At 47.5% G+C, this 21858-nt stretch overlaps 1 protein-coding gene and 1 non-coding gene across 2 annotated transcripts in view; both read right to left on the reverse strand.

The window, feature by feature from the left end:
* Positions 1-796: 796 nt before the first annotated feature.
* On the reverse strand, positions 797-937 carry LOC138570465 (U4 spliceosomal RNA). Its single transcript, XR_011303515.1, has one exon. It is a non-coding gene; the product is annotated as a U4 spliceosomal RNA (small nuclear RNA).
* A 96-nt stretch (positions 938-1033) lies between these two features.
* Positions 1034-21858, reverse strand: part of LOC138569360 (otoancorin-like) — a 209496-nt gene continuing 188671 nt past the window's right edge. The window contains exons 30-33 of the mRNA XM_069647277.1: positions 16536-16663; positions 9669-9763; positions 8235-8490; positions 1034-6330 (exon numbers count right to left, since the gene is read on the reverse strand). Coding sequence (XP_069503378.1) covers positions 6260-6330; positions 8235-8490; positions 9669-9763; positions 16536-16663 — 550 coding nt within the window. The 3' untranslated portion in view covers positions 1034-6259. The remainder of the gene's footprint in view (positions 6331-8234; positions 8491-9668; positions 9764-16535; positions 16664-21858) is intronic.

Raw genomic sequence — 21858 nt, forward strand, 5'->3', positions numbered from 1 at the left:
GGTGCCTCAGGGTTTGGGTGCTTTACAAATATAAAAATAAATAAATAAAATAAATAACTGTAGACCTGGGCAGTGATGGCATACTCCAGATTGCCCAAGGTACTAAGTTTGAGAGGTTCCATGTCATTTCGCCAACAGGCATTTTTACTACTGCCTTTTTTACTTGGGCACTATTATGAAAAAGGCAATCAACATTATTTTTTGGGGGATTCAACCACAAAGCCCCACCCCCACTGATTTTTAACTATTCCCGACCGCCCAACCCCTTAGCTACACCCCCCCAAAACATCAATGACTTTTACAAAATAGAGTCCACGTGAAAAAGGCAGTCGTAAAAATGCCTGTCGATGGAACGACGGCATACCAATTGATATTAGGCACTAGGCACGGTGCTCCTTTCCTCGTCGCAGCGAGCCCGTGTATACAATCTCAACTCGTGAGTACATCGTGGTTTGTGCCATCACCGGCATTTTCTAAAGCTGTGTTCTTGTGAGTGCTTGTCTTGTAAAATAGCTTTGTTCTAAACACCTAAGGAAGAATGAGAACTGGCGGAAAGTGTTTTAAACAATGTAGATTCTATTGTTTGGAAATTGATACAGCAGACACACCCGCGGCAAGTAGGGGCCCGCAGCCGCTTGGTCCTTGGCGAGGGCTCAGGGCAGTTACGGGTCCTATATGCCTCCAGAGGAGGGTGTGATAGCTATTTGTAGCCCTGTGTCACCTTAAGAAAACATCACTCTGTTGCTTCCCCGCTAGGTTCACGCTTTATAAATCCCATACTTACATACATATTTCTCCTCTGTGGAGACTGTCAAAAAATGCCAATTTCAAATCTTTTTCAAGCTGTCAAGGCAGGGTATTGAGTAAGGTTTTCAAGAACTAATAATCGCACCTTGGTTAAACCTCATGAGCTATGATACTGCCATTGCACAAAGCTCCATACATACATACTTGTACCTGGTGAAATGCCATCCTAATGCCGGCAGCAACCCCCAGGTGGTGGTTGCAAGCACCTTGAACATGTGACACTTGCTTGTCTAACAATCAAAATGCTTTTATTTGGCAGATAGCTTATACAGAACAGAACACAAATCATAGTGCATTTCTTTCAAAGTACACACATTTCATTTACACGATTGTATTTAAACTAGCTTCAGTCCCTGACTTGTTGAACAAGTTACCCCTACTCACGAGAGAAGTGCTAGGATTTATTTATTTATTTATTTATTTATTTATTTATTTATTTATTTATACATTTGTAGTAGTGCACTAAACCCTTGTGCATCATGGCGCTTGTTGGGAGGATCTAGATGGTGTTAAGAACAGAGTAGTAATGTCAGCTGGGATGGCTCAGACCAGGGTCAGGCCTTGAGGGAAGTGCAGCGTCTGGAGGTGTCCGCGGAAGGTCCGATAAGATTGCTCCGCCCTTAATGTAAGGTAGCGAGTTCCATGACCTGCCGGCAATGACGGGGAAGCGCCACCCTCCAGCTCTGCATCGTCTAAATCTCGGTGTGACAAGCCGGTGAGCGAGAGTGGACCGGGTGGGTCTCTTCGACTGGGCTTTTTTGAACTTTTCAGACAGGCAGATGGGGGCCGCATTGGAGAGGCATTTATGGGTGATGTCCAGGGTTTTAAATAAGATGCGTTCTCGAATTGGGAGCCAGCGAGCGTTTCTTCTGGCCTCAGATATGTTTTCACTGGCGGGATATGAAACAGGCCTCCGATGCCGACCAAGTAATACATTTTTGGGCATCACCCACCATCACATGCACAGGGTCGGCAAAGATTCCGAACCCGAATCACACCATTTAGCTTCTAGTCTCCTCTTTTGGCCTGAGACCTCAATAACAACGTACCTCTTACCACGTGACCTGAGCACCTCTGCTACCTGCGATTTAGGGCCCAGCTGAGACCTTTTTTATAGGCTGTCACTTTTTTGATACTGTGTATTTCTCTTCTCGCGTACAGAAAGCAAAACCAGTGCTACAGCGACCTCTAGTGGTTGTTACACAGAACTGTGGGATTGCATCTGTGTTGAGGTAACCTCGGCCCAACTCCTTTAATGGAAGAGCTTGTAGAGTTTTGCTCAATGGAATCAGCTGTCACTGAGAAAGAATGAGAGATTCGGCCTCTGGCACTCAACATAGCAATGCACAGCCCCTGGCATGATCTTGAGAGCAGGCCCTAATATGTTCCTTCCCTTGTCAACTCGAATTTTTGAATACTTCATATCCATGGGCACCGGTTGTGAGGGTTATATGTGCATGCGGATTTAAGTGCTTCCACCATTCGTTTTTCTTTCGTTTGAAAAGGGCTTTGTGTTTTGCATTTCTTTTTAAATGGACCATGCACTGCTTGGTGAACACAGCTACCTCCTGTAGTTAGGTAATATGATATGATAGTTTATTTATATAGCGTCTATACACCATGTGTTTCAAAGGTGCTTAGGCAAAGGACATTCACATAATAACAATATCTGTTTTTGTACAGCACTTCATGCCGGAATCCTACAAGCACTTAAATCACAGACATTACCCTACTGCATGATACTCAAGTATTATCAACCTGAAAAGCATGGAAGGCTGAGTTGAACTGCCAGGGATTGGAACTTGCGAAGTGCAGGGTCCCTGCATGTCAGAGGTGCGCACTTAACTAGTGCACCACCCTACCAGTTAAGATGGTAATACAATGTACATTAACAAAACATACAATTTAAGGAATAGTTTCAGTCCGCATGTATGCATGTGCACATGGCTGCTTGGCATGGGTTATGAGAAAGAGGTTGGCAGGGAATTCAGATCTGAATTGATACATTTACTTCGATTGGTTAATTATTCAATGACTAAGGAGCCTTTGCGCGAATTCCTCTGTGGCAGGCGCACGTACCAAGATACCAACAGAAATGATTCCATGACAGACACACCTAAGCATCACGTTGGTAAATTAACATACTATCAGAACCTTTCATGGAAACCTTTGCTTAAACTACTCACCCCTGAACCCCCCAAGCAAGAAGGTGACAACAAACGCATCTGCAGGGGTGGGAAGAAAGCACACCTGCAAAATAAACTGTGAACAATAGTTATATAATGTAATGTTTCATAGGCATTTGAGTTCTTCCAAAATGTGAAATTCTTCTTCTTTCATTGTTCTTATCTGGCATTCGTGATACTAAATCCGCTTTGAAGCTATTTGGGAAGAGGAAGGCGTGAAGAATATTGGGAGCAGGCATACGCTGAGAGCAGACGCGTGCTGACTGCAATTATGGTCTAGTAGCAAAAAGTATCCGTACTTCGCACAGGTTCTGTAGACAGACATGATAACGCTCTCATCACCTGTTGACAATCAGTGATCCTGTAGGTTCCTGTGCTGAGTCGCTCATCGTTTGATGCACTGAGGATGGGCGCATGTGGCTGGCTTGCATACCCCGGAGCAGACGTGGACGGGAGGTGAGAGTCGGCATGCTGCAGCATAATGGCACCTTCTGTGCGCTCTCCCACCTGTCGTCTCACCCTGGCGCAATTCAGTGTGTTGTGGTGCGCTGTGATGCAGATATTTCAGAAACTGTGCTTCCTAGGGCTTCGAAACGTGGTTTTCGAAGGCCTTTGCGTTTTGTTCCTGGCGTTGAGACGCTTAAAACTGAGCTTTGTCTGGTCCTTGCACGACCACAATCATGTTTTGCTGATTTTGTGCGTTGTGGTGCAAATATCTCAGAAATTATGTGTTCTGGGGCCTTGAAACGTGCTTTAAAAGGTGAACTTTGAGTTTTGTTCCTGGCATCAAGACGCCTAAAATGAGCTTTGTCTGGTCCTTTCATGCGTTGTCGTGCACATATACCCGTACTCCACACGGATTCTGTGGACAGACATGATGACATTCTCATCAAGTGTTGACAAGAAATGACCCTGTAGGTCGCTATTGTGAATCACTTATGTTACTCAACAGTCATGTAGGTCACTTTACTGAGTCGTGTATAGTTTGATGTGCTTTGCACTCTGCACTGAGAATGGGCACGTGTGGCTGGCTTACATACCCTGGGGCAGACGAGGAGGGGAGAATTGACATTCTGAAGAATAAATCAACCTTCTGTGTGCTCTCTCCACCTGTCGCCTCACCCTGGTGCAGTGCAGTGTGCTGTGGTGCATTGCAGTGGCAGTGGAGATTTCTCAGAAATGGTGCATCGGAGGGCCTTGAAACGTAATTGTGGAGGTCCCTACCTTCAAGTTTTGTTCCTGCCGTTGAGACGGTTTAAATGAGCCTTGTCCGGTCCTTCTATGACACCATTGACGTTTGTGGTGCATTGCAGTGCTGATATCCCAGAAACAGTGTGTCATAGGACTTACAAACGTGGTTTTTGCGTTCCCTCTGGACCTTCAAGTTGTGTTCCTCAGGTCCAGATGCTGGAAATTAGCACTCTCTTGTGCTTCTACAGCTACCTTGATGTTTCGCCGCTCCCAGGCAACCATCTCAGGGGTGCAGGGGCTGAAATCCAGGGAACAGAGTGGGATGTCCACATGTAATGTAGGCAGTGACCACCGGAGGGTCCTAACAGGTAACTGTGCAAAATGTGGTGCAGATTGGTGGAACGGTGTGGAATTGTATGAGGAAAAAACAAACACACAGATTTTCGATTTTATATATCTAGATAAGTAGACTGGGAATGGTATCTGTTGAGACCTCTTTAGTACTCCCTGTTGCCATTCCAAGTGGGGGGAAGAGGAAGCAAGGACAGTCTGTGTGGCTGACATGTGGAGCACAGTTTTCACGGTAGGCAGGGACCCTATCATGAAGTGCTTTGTGCACCAGGAAGAGCTCCTTTTTTTAAAATTTTGATTGGCTGGTTATTTTGGATCCAGTGCAGAGCGTTCAAGACTAGTGCGATAGACCACAGTTTCCTTTTATAGCCCTTAGTTAAAATAAAACTCTATTTTGGTGAGGACAGGATGCTCCTGTGCACCATTATTCAGTCTATTCAGTATTGTGGCTAAAACTGACCCGTAGAAGCAGTGTTGGCGTGTTCTTGCTTCCATGCTCCCCTGCTCCCGGCATGGATGAGGGTCGGGTTGCCTGCGCTGTTTATTCCCAGGTTGAGAGCAAGCTGCATTGACCCTGCATTGACCCTGAGTAGAGGGTAAGGATGGAGAAAGGACCCATATCCTTGCTTCTATTGGTCCGTTCGTATTTAATGTTAGGGCACCAGACCCACCAACCCCTCAACACCATTCTGAAATTGTTGTCAGGAAACCCCACACGACCAATGCTGGTAAATGGACTGGGTGGGATAGAAAATGGCTGCCATAAGAAGACTAGATAAGGAGACATGTGTTGCCTGGGGATTTGTTCTCTGCATGCAACGCAGGGGTCATTTCAACATATTTTTCTATTATGTTTTTTGAGTGTTTCTTTTGCAAACTAGCTTTTCAATTAAACTTAACATCAACATAAAATATGAAAACAGTCTTGTCGAATTGTGAAGGTCAATCAAAGCTATGAAATACGGATATGACGCATTTCTTCATCCACCTCAGGTCAAGAGTCAATTGACATCGAGGGTCGACCTGGAAGCACAAACACACTTCAGTAACAAGAAAAAGCTCAGCTACGAATGTACCATCAGCTTGAAGTTCAATTGCTTTGTAATCGTAACACAAGAATGGATGAGAAGCTCTGTAGTTTAGTTTCCATCACTGGCAAGAAAAAACTGCTTCATGCCAAAAACATTGCTGCCTCTTAATAAAGTCTTGTGCTTTGTCTCCAAAGATGATGTAATTGAAGGGCACTCATCAGACAGAGCACCTGCCACAAACCACATTTTGGCTGGGTAACTTGTGTTCCGATATTTAGAGAAAAAGTAAAGCAAGCACAGTAGTAAGCTGTTTTCCTATTGGGGCAGTGTTTTTCGGAACAGATGTTTTCATTGGTTGCTGCTACTGCAATTGTGGCATCAAATAATTCTCCAAAGCGAGAAGAAGGAGTCCTGTGAAGCGGCGACCAGTGAATCGGTAGTCGACACGGTGAGAAGCAGCAGTCAATGGAGGAGCGGTACAATGGTTGTAAACATCAAGAAGTCCATAGTGGAGGTGGAAGTCGTAGAGCGCAGAGGGTAATATACAATGTGGAAAGGGGATTTCAAATGGCCTGGGCCTCTGAGTGTGGATTCCAGTAGGTCTTCCTGCAAGTCTTGTGATAGGGCGATAGACGGTTCTTGCGTAAAGTCTGTTTTACAACATCGTCTCCCTCTTCGTGGTTCTTGCGTTGTCTATAGAATGACTGCTAGGACAGAGCTGAGCAGCAGGATATGCAGGAGCTGCAGGAATCCAAATATTGATCCTGTGAAAGCAAAGAACAAAGCATTGAGGTGAGATGTGATCATCGCTTGGTCTGGAGGTGGTCATCATTGATCATCACAAGCAAAAGTGGTCGGGCTATTGTGATATTCGGGGCTGTAAGTGTTCCTAGAAACACCACTTTTTCTCCATCCCTTGATAGTCACTTCCTCGAGGTACTCACCACAAAGCGGGACAACACTTTAAATGTTCTGTGTAGCCTTTTGTGTGGGCTGAAAGAGCTACAGCGGGATAGAGTGATACATTTAGGGGAAACTTTAATATTGAGAGATGCAGATCACTTTCACGGGTCACATAGGAATGCAGCATAGGTCAACATGTCCAAATATGACCCTTTGAACACTAATACTCCATCACTAAGCCTGCAGATTTTTTTTATGTTGGTGATTTAACTCTAAATGAAAGGTTCTGTTCCTCCCACTGTCCATCTAGTAAAGATGTTTGCTAAGCAATGCACACCACTGCTAAAAAGAGATGGGAGCTTTATTCCAATGAATGTATGGGGCAATCCCTTTGGGCCAAATGTCCAAATCACAGTTAACCTGGCATTTAAGACATGGCATCAGCAATGGGAAGAGTGGGTCATGCTCATCTTCAGGAGAGGAACAAGGTCCTAGGAATAAGCTTATTAGATATGGCAATTTTAATGAGCGACACGCCTATGGTTGCCTGTCTTCTCCTAGGCTATCACTATGTAACAGAGGTATTTCCCTATTTATTTATTTATTTATTTATTTATTTATACATTTATAGCATCACACATAGCATGCAGGCATCTAGGCGCCAGTTACAATAGGAAGTAGATAGAGTAGAGAGAAACAGTGTGGTTGTTAAATCAAGAGGTGCATTCTTCTCCTTGATGAGTCTGGCTAATGTCTTCTTAAAATTCTTACATATTTCATTTATGTAAATTCACCACAGTGAACTTTTGGGGCAGCGGTTGCCAGCGTCCTAGACTCCGCCTGGTTCAGAATCCACATTTTGCACTCACGTCCCCTTGGAACGGTCAATGGCAAAGCCATTGTTTCACTCAGTGAAGGCTCTCTTGGTATGTTTCCAATCCCTTCCCCTCACTACAGGCCCATGACTTATTTCCTGCCAGGTGACTCATGGGGCTCTAGGGCAGTTCTTTAAGGGCTCTGCCCTATCCTTTTCTAGGACACCTCTGCAGCTGTGATGCCATTAAAACACCATCCTCCAAATGATCGGTGATGCCCACTTCTAGCTTGTTCTCAGGATGCAGTAGAACCTCTTCACTTCATTTGCGGTGCATACACCCGCGGTGGGACATATTGGCACAAAAGTGCTAAGTCATCGTTTGACATTCTTTCTACAATGTCCTGAAGCCTGCGCTACTACAAAGTCTGCTCCTCTCCTTTCACCTAGCACTTAATAGCAAGATCAACTGTGTGGCAGGACATACTGCGCGGTCTCTGAAGCTTGTTGCAGAGGCCAACTTGCCTTGCTCTCCTGTAAGCCTCCAGTACTTGTGTAGAAGCCTGTGTACACAGGCCAAAGTGCAGGTTTACATTGACAGAGTAGGACCACTGTACATCCTAAGGCAAGAGCTCCCTCTAGCGTTGACAACAGGCAAAGCTACTGCATTGGACAAACACACAGGGACAAACATACATCTGGCCTTTTATATTGTTAGATATGTTCAGATTTATTTTTTCAGATGCAATTCTGCCTTTCAGATTGCCTGGCTCTTGACGCCATGCTGTTTTTAGCCACCACTGGCCACTTGGGGTATTGCCACTTTAGTGCCCTGGTGTCCCTTCTGCTTCATGTTGTTTAGAAAACCATGCATTCGAGAGCCCCACGCTCTGGGCAAAGGGTATGTGGGGGCATGAACGGGGGTTGTCATACGTGATGGTTCTACATTACCTGAGTGGGGCGAGATGTTGGAGGATCCAGCATTTGTTCCCTGAGTTCCTGTGTTTCGGGCTACCGTCGTCATTGTGGCAGGCTTTGAGGTGGTCCATTCGTCCCCGATACCCCCGTGCAGTCCAATCCCCAACTTGTCCAGATCCGACTGCTTCTGCAATTTGATCCAGGCCCCCACGACTGGGTTATTCTGTTCATCCTTCAGGCCATTGACGTTGACACCAAGCAAACCTTTCACGTCATCCACAGTGAGATTCTAAAGGGCAACACATGATGCAACATTTGGTTACTTAAATAGAACCATATATTGCAGGCAGTCTGTAAGCGGTAATGACATGGTAAGTGACACATGAGATGCGCGTCTCACTATGTTGCACAAAGAAATGATGGCTTTCTTTCTGTTGCATTATGTCAAGGGACCTCAGTGAAATGGTTCTTCTTGGCTGCAGTCACTCATGGGCTGGACTCAACCTCTCATCTGCACAAAATGGCAAACTTTTAAAATTACTTATTTTTATGTATTTGCAAGAACCCAAGTGTCGTTCATAATTGCTAATAATTGTGCCATCAATGCATTATGGTCGGGAGGGTACACCTAGCGTTTCGCCCAAATGTGCCTCTGTAAGAGTCTCAAACGCTAAATGGACACAATTCCCCATTTCATATGCTCCAATATATTGAACGAGCACTACAACAAGGGGACACTCCGTACCGAAATGCGGAAAATGCTATCGGAAAGCAAAGCTTTCTGAAATGGAAAATAAGTTCACAAAGGAATGCGTGAGATGCTCTCGTTTTTTCAGAAATAAAAAATGAATTGCAAGCCCTAAAGAATGAAAGTGAAAGGGAATGGGGAGAAGGATACGAAGGGGCTGCCAAACCCAAAAAACAGAGACATGTGCCACTTGCTCTCCTGTCTTACTGCCTAAACCCCTAACCCCACCCCCTTCTTCCATTTCCCTGACCCTTAAGAGAATGGGCACTGCTTCATTCTTCGATGCCCCATGGATGGGCATTGTTTTGCTGGCCTTTGACGTCTTTGCCCCAAAGGGTCATACGCTGTCCAATATCTTCTCCCCGGGCGACTGGACACTGCTCGTCACATATCTATGTCATTACTGCGACCCCCAGAAGTCCGACAGCTGAAAATGCTTTTTTTCCAACCCCCTTTACACCACATACACATGCGGGGGGGACACCCGCAGTTCCCCATACTTGTATTATCAGAATCTTCGGCAGTCGGATTTATGGAGGCAACATTTTGGTACATCTCCCTCGCCACTATCACTTTAGCAGTCTAGTCCATTCTCACTTTTTCCTAACATGACACAGCCACTACGTATGCCCTGTATGACCGCCTTCAGAGACAACATGACATCAGCTGAGTTTACAGAAGACACATCATGGGACATGTTATGGTTATCCTGTGCCTACCATCACCGCGCTGGGCTTCAGGCCAATGAAGGTTTTGATGTCCATGTTGAGGTTTTGTTGAGCTAGTGCTTTTAGATCTTCTGCTGGTGCCCCTCCTGGAAAGCAACATTCAACATGCAGTCAGTCGAAGAAAACATATACAACACGTCTAAGGTATATTTAATGAAATCAATGGCTGCCCACTCATTGCTTGTGTGCACCATTAACTAAATGCCAACACAGTGATGGTCTAAGCTTCTGAGTTCCAACAGTTGGATTTCAGCCAACCTTTGGCAGGCTAGCCTACCTTATTTGGGGTTTCGATATAGGGCGGAACATGGACTCGAACTGTGGGGCTACAGATGCACACTCTGGTTTTTGCAGATAAACAGAGGTTACACTGGTTGGTGGAGGAGAGCACACATTGAATGGGGGATGCAAGCATACGGTAAATCTATGTATATAAAAGTGAAAATGTGTGGGTGTGTGGCAAAGCGTATGTTCCCTATACAATTCCACACTGCTTCACCAATCTTCACTACACCAAATTGTGGCCAGTCACCTGTTAGGACCCTCTGGACATTACTGGCTGCATGACATCTAGACACCCCACCCCTTTCGCCGGATTTCAGCAAAAGTCTCTGGATTTGTGGATTCGCGTATGTTCCCCATACAATTACACACCGTCTCACCAATCTGCACCACATTTTGCACAGTCACCTCTAAGGACCCTCTAGACATTAATGGCTACATGACATTTGGACACTTCACCCCTTCGTCGGATTTCAGCAAAAGTCAAAACTTGTTTGTGGATTTGTGGCTTGATGAAGCGTTGTTCCTTACACAATTCCACACCGTTTCACCAATCTGCACCAAATTGGGCACAGTTACCTTTACCTATGAGGGAATGAGAGCCTGGGCATGCCGGGTATATCAGCTAGTATAATATAAATGATTTATATTTGTGTTTGTATTTATTGAAGATAACAGGTGTTTCACCCAGAGACACGTACAACGTATGGATTGGTGTGATTTGACTGTGGCATAATTGGTCGCAGCGGATATGACCATAGTCAGTTTAGATGCAAACCCAATGCTGCCACGGGCAAAATCATACCAATCCTGCCCGCCCACCCACCCTCCATCCATCCCTCCCCCCAATACATCCCCACCTCCCTCCCCCCAAATCCTCCCAATACATCCCCCCCACTTACCTTGCCCCAGCCGCTTTACATCTGACCCTGCAGCGTCAGTTCTGTTCCTGCAACGTGGGTCTGAACTGACACTGGAGGGTCCCTTACTCGTTTTTATTTATTTATTTATTTAAATCCCCCGCTTCCACTGTCCTGGAAGTGGGGGACACCCCTGCATCCCCTGTTCCCAATATAGCGAGCAAAGATGGTGGGGAGCGGGGGACACCCGAAAACCCCCATTTCCCTTGTTCGCTATTATGGAATCGTATGGCCCATTCGCCACATTTTTGGTTGTACGATCATTTCGTACAGCCTAAATTCAGTCAAATGGACCATACGGTCAAATAAAATCGGTCAAATTGGCCAATACCCACCGTATGGCAGTCAATGGGGCAATCCCGAGCACGGTGCCGTACATAAGCATGTGGAACATAGAGGATATAACTGTCAGATGAACAGGAGTACATGTTACATGAACCGGGACAGAACATACAATACAAGCACGTTTCAGGGGAAGGGCTATATTCGGGCTACAGACAGTCCGATTGTGGAGCCAAGTGGAGGCTGGTCAGGGAAGGAAAGCGATGTGTGAGCAGGAAGAGGGAGCTGAAGTAGGAGGCGGAGGAGGTGTTTTGGTGAGGGGCCAAAGGAGCGGATAGTAGGAGCGATAATTACAAGAGAAATTGCTTTTGAAATGTGCAACAGGAAAGACACATTAGCAGAAGTGCTCAAACACTCCCGAACACCCAAACCATGTTAGGATGCAGAGGAGGGAAAAGGCATGTCTTCCTGTGGGTGTATGAGGAGTGGTAGCTAAACTCTCATGTTAGAAGATCCATATTTGAATAGTAATGTGTTGTGGTGAAATGTTACACTGTTGCTGCTACTCTGAAGTTTCTGGGGCAGATTCTCAAAAAAGTGCACTAATGAAAGGAGCGCAGGAAATGTACTCATTTGTGGATTTTGTTTTTTTAAATGCACAGCTCACCTTATTTTCAAAGGTGACCTGCGCAGCTGGACAGTCGCACCAAGATGCACTGTCCATCCTCTTTGCACACAGCGCTCCCGACGCTAACGTGTGATAGGCGCTGGGAGGGGAAAACGGGCATCTCCGTGAGCGCAGCTAAGATGCGCTCTTATTAATATCCCCCTTGGGAATTGGGCTGACACTTTCTGTTGGCGCAAGTGAGAGAATGCGACTCTCCTCACTTGCGCCCAAGAAGCTTTCGAGAATATGGCGCTATGCTTCTTTGATTGTAGTATACTTTTGTGCTTATCTGTCATTCCCGGGCAAATGCATGACAGAAAGTGAACGGGAATTCAGCGATAGGGACCAGTGACTGCAGCGAGGCTTGGGAATCAGTGGGCCTCATTAGGAAGATGGCAGTGGTTTACACCCACCACCTGGTCATCATTCGGTCATCATAGGTCGTGCCATGTATGTGCACATGGCTGCCTCCAGCCTCGCAGGTAGCAGGGGTACTGACTGACCTGTTGACATTTGCAACATCTGCCTGCGTGGTGACTTCTTGCTGCTCGGCCAGAGAATGAGTGGGACAGCGAATTATCACGTACAAGCTATCCTTAGCTGCATTTTCTATGGTATCTCATACTTTGTGGCATGGCCGCGGCCCTTACCTGCCTGCGGTCAGGTGGCCCTCCTTTCTCTTCTTCCTGCAGCTTGTTGTTGCCAAGAAATAATTAGAAATGCATTGGCTACATTTCATGTGACCTACGATTCGACATTCATTGGCTGTAACCATGTGACCTATGATTAGAAACTAATTGGCTGCATATAATGTGACCTATGATTAGAAATCCATTGGCTGTCTGCCACGTGAGCTGCGATTGATTGTCCATTCATTGACTGATGCCTTTTGAATTAGGTTCGGGCTGCAGCTCCCAAACAACCTTAGCCTCCATTCTGAGCATCAAAATGGTGGCCTTATCTGGCCACTTGCACCGGGATTACCCAGTCAGGCAAACCTGATCTCTACACATTGGGAGACTGACGGAAGCCGTTGAATAGGCATCAGGGGGCCGGTTTATATCGATTACTCAAATGATGCTGTGCCTCCTGCCTTCCTTCCCAAAACATGTTCTTGTCTGCTGCAATTATCCATAAAAAAGTCCTTACATCCAGACCACTCCATCTTGAGATATAGGTGTTCGAGTCTGTGTTAACTTGTGTATCTTCATACCAGCTTTACTGGATACGGGTTTAATACACAGGACTCTTGATTATTCTAAGTTTATGTCTGCCTTTGTGTAAAATAAAGTAGGTGCTTGCCGTACTACTCAGACCCCTGTCAGAAAAAATGGTTATTCCGAGGTGCCATGGTTGGGAAGAGAGTGATCTTAAGCAATTGGAAGACTGCTTTCAGCTGGAACATTGGCACATGGATCTCGAATATGCACGTCCTGGCAGAAAGTACTGCACAGAAGGGACAGGAAAAATGTGCTGTTTGAAAAGATCTGGGGAAGACTTCTTTCTTTGTAGTAATCTGTGAATATGCAAAAGTGAATCTGGAGGACTGGGGTGTTGGGGTGGGGGTGGCGGAGGGAGAAGTGGGAGGTTCGGCAAATTCTGAGAAAGACGATGACGTAATAACATCCTTCACTGTAAATAGTTGCATTGTTTATTAGGTTGTTTGATTTTGATTTGACTACATGGTTGCATAGTTATGATTCACTCTGTATATTGTTAAATTGTAAATAAAGTTACTCAGACCCCTGTCTTGCCACTGCATTTTGTGGAGTTTCCTATATCTAGCCGCTTGCCTTCAAATTGTTGAACCAAATGAGCTAGTTGACCCTATGTCATGCGTGACATTTTCAGCCAGGCCTAGCTTTTGATACACAGAAGAATTTTAAATGCTGCTACTGAAAATTGAAAAGGTAAACCAAAATGTCAACAGATGGTGGCTTAAAAGCCACAATGGTTCAAAAGTGTCACACGTGACATGGGATCACTCGGCAGCAGCAGGAAAAGTATGTGAAATAGGCTCATCAGGGGCATGCATGCGGTTTAAGTGTAGTAGTTAAGCAGAGAACTTTGTATCAGCCCGCCCAGGTTAACTGTGTCTATTGCAGTGCGGATTCTATTCACCGGCTCATCCATCTGTGATCCACCACTTTTGCCTGCTCCTCTACTCCATTCCTCTGGATTCTGCTAACCTGCCTGGGAGCACTCGGCACAACAGTGGAAACAGGATAGAACATCGTTCACAGCGTGAAACACGCACAAATGAGTGCGGTTTGAGTGCAGCAGTTTAGCAGCTGAGCAGCCCCAGCCACTGCCAGGCATCTCATTATGGGCCCTTTGTTCTTTTGCAGCCACATTTTGACTTTTTTTATTCCTTTTTTAAATGTACAATACCATCTTGTTGCCTATGCACTATTTGCAGAGTGGGATTTTTTTCCCCAAACTTTCTACTTTCAATGCAGTTCCTCTAACTGACCAGGAAATGCTTTTGCCCATGATCTCCCACTTCCTTTGTCTCCCGTTTGGGGTGCTGATCCACTCTGTTGGATCCCCGACCGCCAGCAATGCAGAGAGTGGTCTGGTACGTCAAGCGGAACCAATCCCCTCTTCTGTTAATCAGAGCCACACCACAGATCCCTTTTTAGTAACTCCTCATTATCTGACAACCTCTACTGGAGCTTTGGAGGCCCCGAGTCCCTTGGAACCCTCTTTTGTGCCATTACCATCTCATATTCATGACTCCGCTGGCGTTATCATTCAAGTGGATCCCCTAATGAAAGGCCGTCTTTCGTTTACGCCCCACTCAATGGCATCACCGACCTCTTCTTTCCTTTTGGAAGCACCTCCAGATCTCTCCACTGTGCTAGCGTATTCCTCTGTTTCTTCCCCTTCATCTATCTCATCCCCTCCAACTCAGCTTCCCCCTCGGCGCCATTCACCCGTTATTCAGCCGGCGGACAGCAACTTGTCTTCTGGCGCAACAGACACTTTAGCAGAGATCAATCAGCTGTTGCATGTATTGGTCTCACTATATGAGGGGATACAAGTGGACGTCAGGACACGTTCCGTTCTGCTGGAATCTTTGCTTTTTAGGTTTGAGAACAAAAAGGCCCAGAGTGTTTTAAAAGACTTTCTTGTAAATCAACAAAGTCACTTACCAACTAAGAAAAGGGATGCCCCAGAAATCTTGAACAGTGAGCCTAAAACTCCATTGATGGACAGAAAGGGCGATGATTGTTCTGAAATCACTGAAATTCCACCTGATGAACTTTTATCAACTGTTGTGCAATTATTCCATGTAGTTCCTCTTACCTAATGTCATTACTCCGCCATTGACTGTTAATGTGGGCGCTGCATCTGTTAATTCTAATTGTGCTGTTTCTCTAAATCATTGTGATTCACCTGCTGGATGTATTCCTGAATCTGATCATGCGGTTAGCACTGACTCTGTTCCTCCTTCTTGTTTAAGCCCTTCCTAGGACACTTAAGGCAGTTTTATTTGCCATCATTGAGCAGCCTTTCGTTTAGGATTTGAACAAGTAAGGCCAGATCTCTCCTCTGTAGGACCTGGGACAAATATTCTTGTTTCCTGTATCCAATGTGACAATCAACAAGATTTTCAAATCATCAAATCCGAAGCCTGTTTTGATGTATGTGACTATTTCATAAACGTCCTCTGATTCAGATGGGGTTTGATTGTGAATTAATGCTCTGATGGAATGATAATCTTCATTACTCCAGATCCTCGTCCCGCCGTGCCAGTACTTACCAGGTTGTAGCACACAAAGCAATTACAACAAACTCCAAACTCCATCATCCCAGCCAAGAAGGTAATTGCAGGAGTTTTAGCATCACTGCCAAGGGACATCTCTGACTGCAAATCACTCCTCTCACACCCAAACCTCAACCACCAATATCCTTCTTGCTTATACATAGACCTCATCCGTGCAACCCCAACAAGATCCAATTTTACCAGGGCCAACGCATTACCTGCCATAACAAAACCACTTTCATCTGCGGTTAAATATGTACATAATCTGACAAACAAAACAGCCACATGAATCATAACATGTATCATACATCATATCAAAATCCCTTTTATCTATGGTAAAATCAGGGTGTACCACGACAAAATCAGTTTTCTTCAGAGATCAATGATTTTGCACAATGACAAAAATCCCTCCTGACAGCATAGTGAGTGTGTACGATGACAACACACATTTGACCGCATGTTTTTTCAAGGCCACTGCAATGGAAAAGCAGATTCATTCTCTCTTCTCTTGTATGTATATTCATATTTATAGAATTTATAAAGCGCAGACAAAAGGCCTACAGCCATCTAGACGCTGTGGGAGGCGAAAATCAGAAAGCAGCAAAACAAAAGAGAGACCACAGGTAAAAAAAGAGGCAAGGCTCAGAATAAATGGGTTTTTTGGGCCTTACAAAAGCTCAAAAGGTCCACAATCTCCCAAATCTGAGGCGGGACAGAGTTCCATAAGGATGGACCAAGAACAGAAAAGGAACAACCCCCCAAACGGGCCTTAAGAAACCTGGAAACCTGCAACAAATTAAGAGAAGTAGACCGCAGCTCAGATTGCAAATATTCGGCCCCACTATTAAGAAATGTGACATGAACAATGCACAGAACCCGAATTGAATACGGCTCTTAACTGGGAGCTAGCGGAGTTGTAGGGCAACGGTATCACTTACCTATGTATGGTTTCATGAGGTTATAGTAGGCTGTACCCTTTGTATCGTTAAAGGCAATTTTAGCTTTTTTGTAAAGCACTGTCTTCACGGTCTCATTGCATGCAGAAATGTCCAAGGCCACCGCGTTCCTGTAAATAAAGATGAGAAAACACCATTCAGAAAAGTGACAAACAGAACTCGTGTTCCAAGCAGCATACCTCTCTTTTTGTGGCTACTGGTCCTCTTTTTTTCCCTTCTTAATCCCACCCCAGGCTTGCCAGTGGTCTCCTTCATACTGAATAGGATAGATTGTGTCAATCCCACACAAGCAAACCAACAACCGCCTGAGGGGACAAGCACTTCATCTCACACCACAGAGTGGTGCACCAGCATCCCGTGGAACAGAAGAAAAACATTCAGACACACTCTGGATGACCGCTGTCCTCTTAAATAAAAAGCAGGCAGAGTACTTTCACCCAGAAGACAACAAGAACCTTCTCGCAAACGGAGGATAGCACAGGGGCATGTGCTGGCCTTGTACGCAAGACCAGACAGAGCAACAAAGGTTTGAATCCCTGATCCACGCTTAGAAACCAAACTCATTTAGGCGTGTTATAAAAAAAACATTAAAATAAATTCAGCAGAGGCCACCAGGGGGCGCACAGGTAATGGCTGCCTGAACGCCATGCTCCCGCCGAGGCTGGGCCTTTTAAGGGGATTGAGCCCCCCCTGGAATTCCCCCAGGTGGGCCCACTTGGCGGTTTCGAGCCGGTGACCCCCCGTGACGCCCCCGCCCGAAAGAGCAAAGCTTGAGGACCACGGAGAGCCAGAGTTCGAGCAGTGACGGTGGTGCGGCAAGGGGAACGTCGGCATCAGCGCCAAAGGAGGAGGAGCAGCCCGCCGAAGCGGGGGAGTTTTGGCACCGACCCCAGCCTTTTTCGCCCACCTGCTCCCCCGCCTCCGCAGGGGGAGCACACAACCTCGACTTCGGGGCAGCGACCCTGGAACGGGAGTTGGGCCCCCCGCAACACACCACGCTGCAGACCAAGTGGGGCCGCGCCCGCCGCTCCCTTACAACCGTCAACAACCGCATCGACCCGCGGAGGGCCCCCACAGTGGAATTGGACCACAGCACACCAGTCGCTGAGGCGGGACCGCGACCCCCCCGAGGGGCCCCAGAGTTGCAGCAGCCTGCACCCGCCCCGAAGGCCTGCGGAAGGACAGTGATCTCCCGTGCCAGACTCCAACAGGTGGTGGCCCCTGGGTCCAGCCCCAGGGCGTGTGCCCGCCTGACATTTGAAGTCATCAGATGGAGGCAGTGGGATGGAGAGGGCGGCCCCTCCGCCCTGAAGAACATCGTCAACATCGAGGAGAGACCCAGGTGAGAGGCCCCCATCCGGAGCTGGTGGGGCGTGTGCCCGCCTGGAAGCTGCCCCCCCCTACAGGAGGGTGCCAATCCCCCCAAGAGCTCCCCCGAGTCTCCCCAGTCAGGTTGCCACAGGCTGGGGCCGGGAGGAGACCCCTTAAATGGCCCCCGGTCCACGGCAGACCCCGCAACGGACACATTGGAAGACCGTATGAGCTGGCAAGAGGCCCTGCAGGCTTTCCGCTACAAGGAAACAGAGAGCAATATAAGCGGCTCTACCCGCACCGGGGACATGGCCCAGTTAGAGGCCTCTACGCATTTCACGTCAGCGATGGAAAGGGGCTTCGCCTCTATCCTACAGGAAATAAGGGAAATGCGATCAGATATCGCTCAGAAATTCGAAAAGATGGACCAAAGTGTGGACATGGTCAAGGACAGGCTTCTACAAGTGGAAACCAACCAGTCGTCTTCAGCATCCCACGAGGTTCAAACTGATTTGCGACTTGCGGCTCTGGAGAAGAGGGACGAGGAAAGAGCCAGGCAGATGGATGACTATGAAAATAGGGAAAGGAGGAATAACCTTAGATTTTTTGGGATTCCTGAAATGGAGGGAGAAACGGAGAGAGACTTAATCCGAGTGGTGAGAGACATTATTACCCTCCTGTTTGCAGAGGAGATGACAACAGAACTCACGATTGACCGGGTGCACAGGGCAGGGGGAAAGGCGGGGAGCCCCAGGTCAGTCCTGGTCCGGTTCCACTATTACATGGAAAAAACTAAGGTTCTGGAGGAAGCAAGGAAGGCGGGGGTGATCACCTACAACAACGCCCAGATCACCATTTTTCAGGACCTCTCCGCTTACACCCTGGCCAAACGCAGAATGTGCCGCCCCCTAATGCAACTACTAAAGGAGAAGGGGGTGCGCTACAGATGGGGTATCCCTTCTCCCTTTCCTTCGAATATATGGGCCAACAAACATTTCTGGTTACGGAAGAGGACATAAAGGGAGCCATCCAGGATTACGTGGTGGAACCTACCCCCCGGAGGGGCCCAGTTGGCCCAGAGGCACTCGATAGGGGCGATCCCGGCCAGTCGGCTTCCGGGAGAAGGAAAACCAGTTCGAGGAAATTAAAAAAATTGAACACTCCGCCGCCTGCAATGGAAGGAGAACGTTTCGACTCGGAGGGCTGACGAGGGGGGCGCCCCCGATCAGCAGCGGACTGGAAATGGAAGTCATTGAGGCTTCACTGGAAGCAAAGTCCCGTTGAACAGCAAGTATAATGAGGGTGACTGATGGGACAAGGCAGTGGGGGGGAAAGGGGCTCAAAGACATGAGCGTTGTACTAAAGAACTAGCCGAGAAGGGCAGGCTGGTGGTCCGGCCAAATGCCAGCAATGGCAAAACTAACTGGCTGGATGCCGGGTAGCGGGGAGAGGGGTCACAAGTTGGTTGGGGTGGTTCTTTTAGGGATAGAGTTCGGGGGGCAGTTGGGGGTTAGTTTTAGGACCCCCTGGGAGGGAGGAAAGGGGAACCAGAGAAATCAAGAAGCGAGACAAAGGGAGCAAGAAGGGAGCAAGGATGTGATGATGTTGACCATGAGGGAGGGACACCTAGATTATGGCTGATGATCTGCCAGCCCTGGGAGTGGGTACCCTGAATGTGTACGATCTGAACACCCCCACCAAGAGATCTCTGGTTTGTAGAGAATTCAGGAGGGCAAAACTGGACCTGCTCTTCCTGCAGGAGACACATTGGGCAAGGGGGAAGGAACCCAAAATGAGGGGGGGAGAAATTGGCGAGGTGTTCTGTGCATCTCATAAGACCAAGAAAAGGGGAGTGGCCATCTTAGTAGCAAGGGACGTAGGCTTCGAAAAGGAGGCCACACTGAAGGACCCCGAGGGCCGCTACTTGTTGGTAAAGGGATCTCTACAGGGCACCCCCCTAACTCTGGCGGTGGTGTACGGCCCGAACGAGGGTCAAGCTCAATTCTGGGAAGAAGTGAGGGACAGGCTTAAACTTTTCGTACATGGCACGGTGGTAGTGAGGGGAGACTTCAACATGGTCCTGGACCCATCCATGGATGGAAAGCATGCTGGTCCCCAAAGCATTAGGCCCACAGATGAAGCCATGGCGTGAATCTTCCGGAGGGTTTACCTCGAGCTGGGCCTGGTAGATGCAATCCCGATCCCAAGGACGGATGATCTGACATTTACATATTATTCTGCTATTCACACCTCATTCTCCAGAATTGACTACATCCTGGTGGACGAGGCCCTCCGCCCATATATCTCTGGCCACAGGGTCGACCCGGTCCCCTGGTCAGACCATGACATGGTCCGTGTCACCTTAGTAGAGGGATGGTTGCAAAGACCGCAGAGGGCGCTGGAAATGTAACGATGCCCTATTAAAAGATGAGGTCCATGCTCAGGAAGTGCTAGATGCCATAACGCAATTTTTTGAGCTAAATGACAACGGGGAGGTTGGCACACACACATTGTGGGATGCCTTTAAGGCAACCCTGAGGGGAGTTCTCATAAAAATAGGCGCCCAGAAGAAAAGGGAGAGGGAGGCCCGGGAGAAGACCTTGAGAGAAAAAATAGCCCAGCTTCAGCTGGGGGGCCCTCCGGATCAGCTCCTTGAACGCGATCGGGTGTCTGCCCTGGAGGACTACAGGCTCCAGCTGAAGGACCTCCTCCTACACAAAACAGAAAGGCGCTTCCAGCTGGTTAAGCAAAAATACTATGACAAAGGGGATAAAGCTGACAAGATCTTGGCCTGGAAACTGAGGGAGGTCCAGAGAAGTAGAATGGTGAAGGAGGTAAGGAACGCCCAGGGGTCAATGGGTTATGATACTCCCCACATAGGAGAGCCTTCCGCCAATACTATGAAAAACTGTATGTGTCTGCATATGAAGGGGGCGACGCCCAGATTGAGGCCTTCTTGAGCTCCATCCAAGTTCCAGCCCTAATGAGAGAGATGTCGGAGGGGTTGGAGGGCCCGGTCACTGAGGAGGAAATAGACAGGGCGATTAGCGGTATGAAGGTGGGGACTTCCCCAGGGGAAGACGGTTTTTCAGTATATTTCTACAAAAGGTTCCGCTCCGTCCTAGCCCCGTACCTACCAAGGGTTTTCAACTCAGTGTTGGAGGGGGGCATTCTCCCCGAATCCATGATGGGAGCCCTAATAGCAGTGCTACCTAAGGAGGGCAAGGACCCCACAGAGTGTTCTTCCTACCACCCTATATCGTTGTTAAACATAGACGTAAAGATCCTGGCCAAGGTGGTGGGGAGGCGGATGGAAGGGATAATGCCGAAGTTGGTCCATGGGGATCAGGTGGGTTTCATAAGAGGAAGGCAGGGGTCGGACAACATTCGCAAAACGTTAGATCTGTTTCACTACGCCCAAGAATCTGATCTGGAGGTATGTGTCCTCTCCTTAGATTCAGAGAAAGCCTTCGAAGGGTTGAATGGAGATACATGGAACTCCTCCTCCAAAAAATGGGCTTCGGGTCTCACATTAGGAGCAGGGTATCCGCACTCTATAGAGCCCCCACAGCAATGGTCCAAGTGAACGGAAAGTTGTCAGAGTCCCTCCCCCTCTCACGTGGAACAAGACAGGGCTGCCCTCTCTCCCCCTTGATATATGTCCTTACGATGGAACCACTAGCCATAGCGATCAGAGCACATCCGGACATCAGGGGGATTAGTAGAGGTGAGATAGAATTTAAGCTATCCCTGTTTGTGGACGACATTTTAGCCTACATAGTAGATCCTGGCTCCTCGCTCCCCCCCTTGTTGTCCCTGTTGGCCACGTTTGGGCGTTTCTCTGGGCTGAAAATCAACACAACAAAATCGGTCCTACTCCCAATGAGAGCCCAAGACCCTGAGTTTGACCTCCTGGATAGGTACAACGGGATTGCGGTGGGGAAGGATTCCATACGATACCTGTGCGTCCTGCTTAGTAGGGACCTCTCAAAAC

This window comes from Ambystoma mexicanum, chromosome 2q, assembly GCF_040938575.1.
Source record: "Ambystoma mexicanum isolate Mex_15411 chromosome 2q, UKY_AmexF1_1, whole genome shotgun sequence".
Taxonomy (NCBI): domain Eukaryota; kingdom Metazoa; phylum Chordata; class Amphibia; order Caudata; family Ambystomatidae; genus Ambystoma; species Ambystoma mexicanum.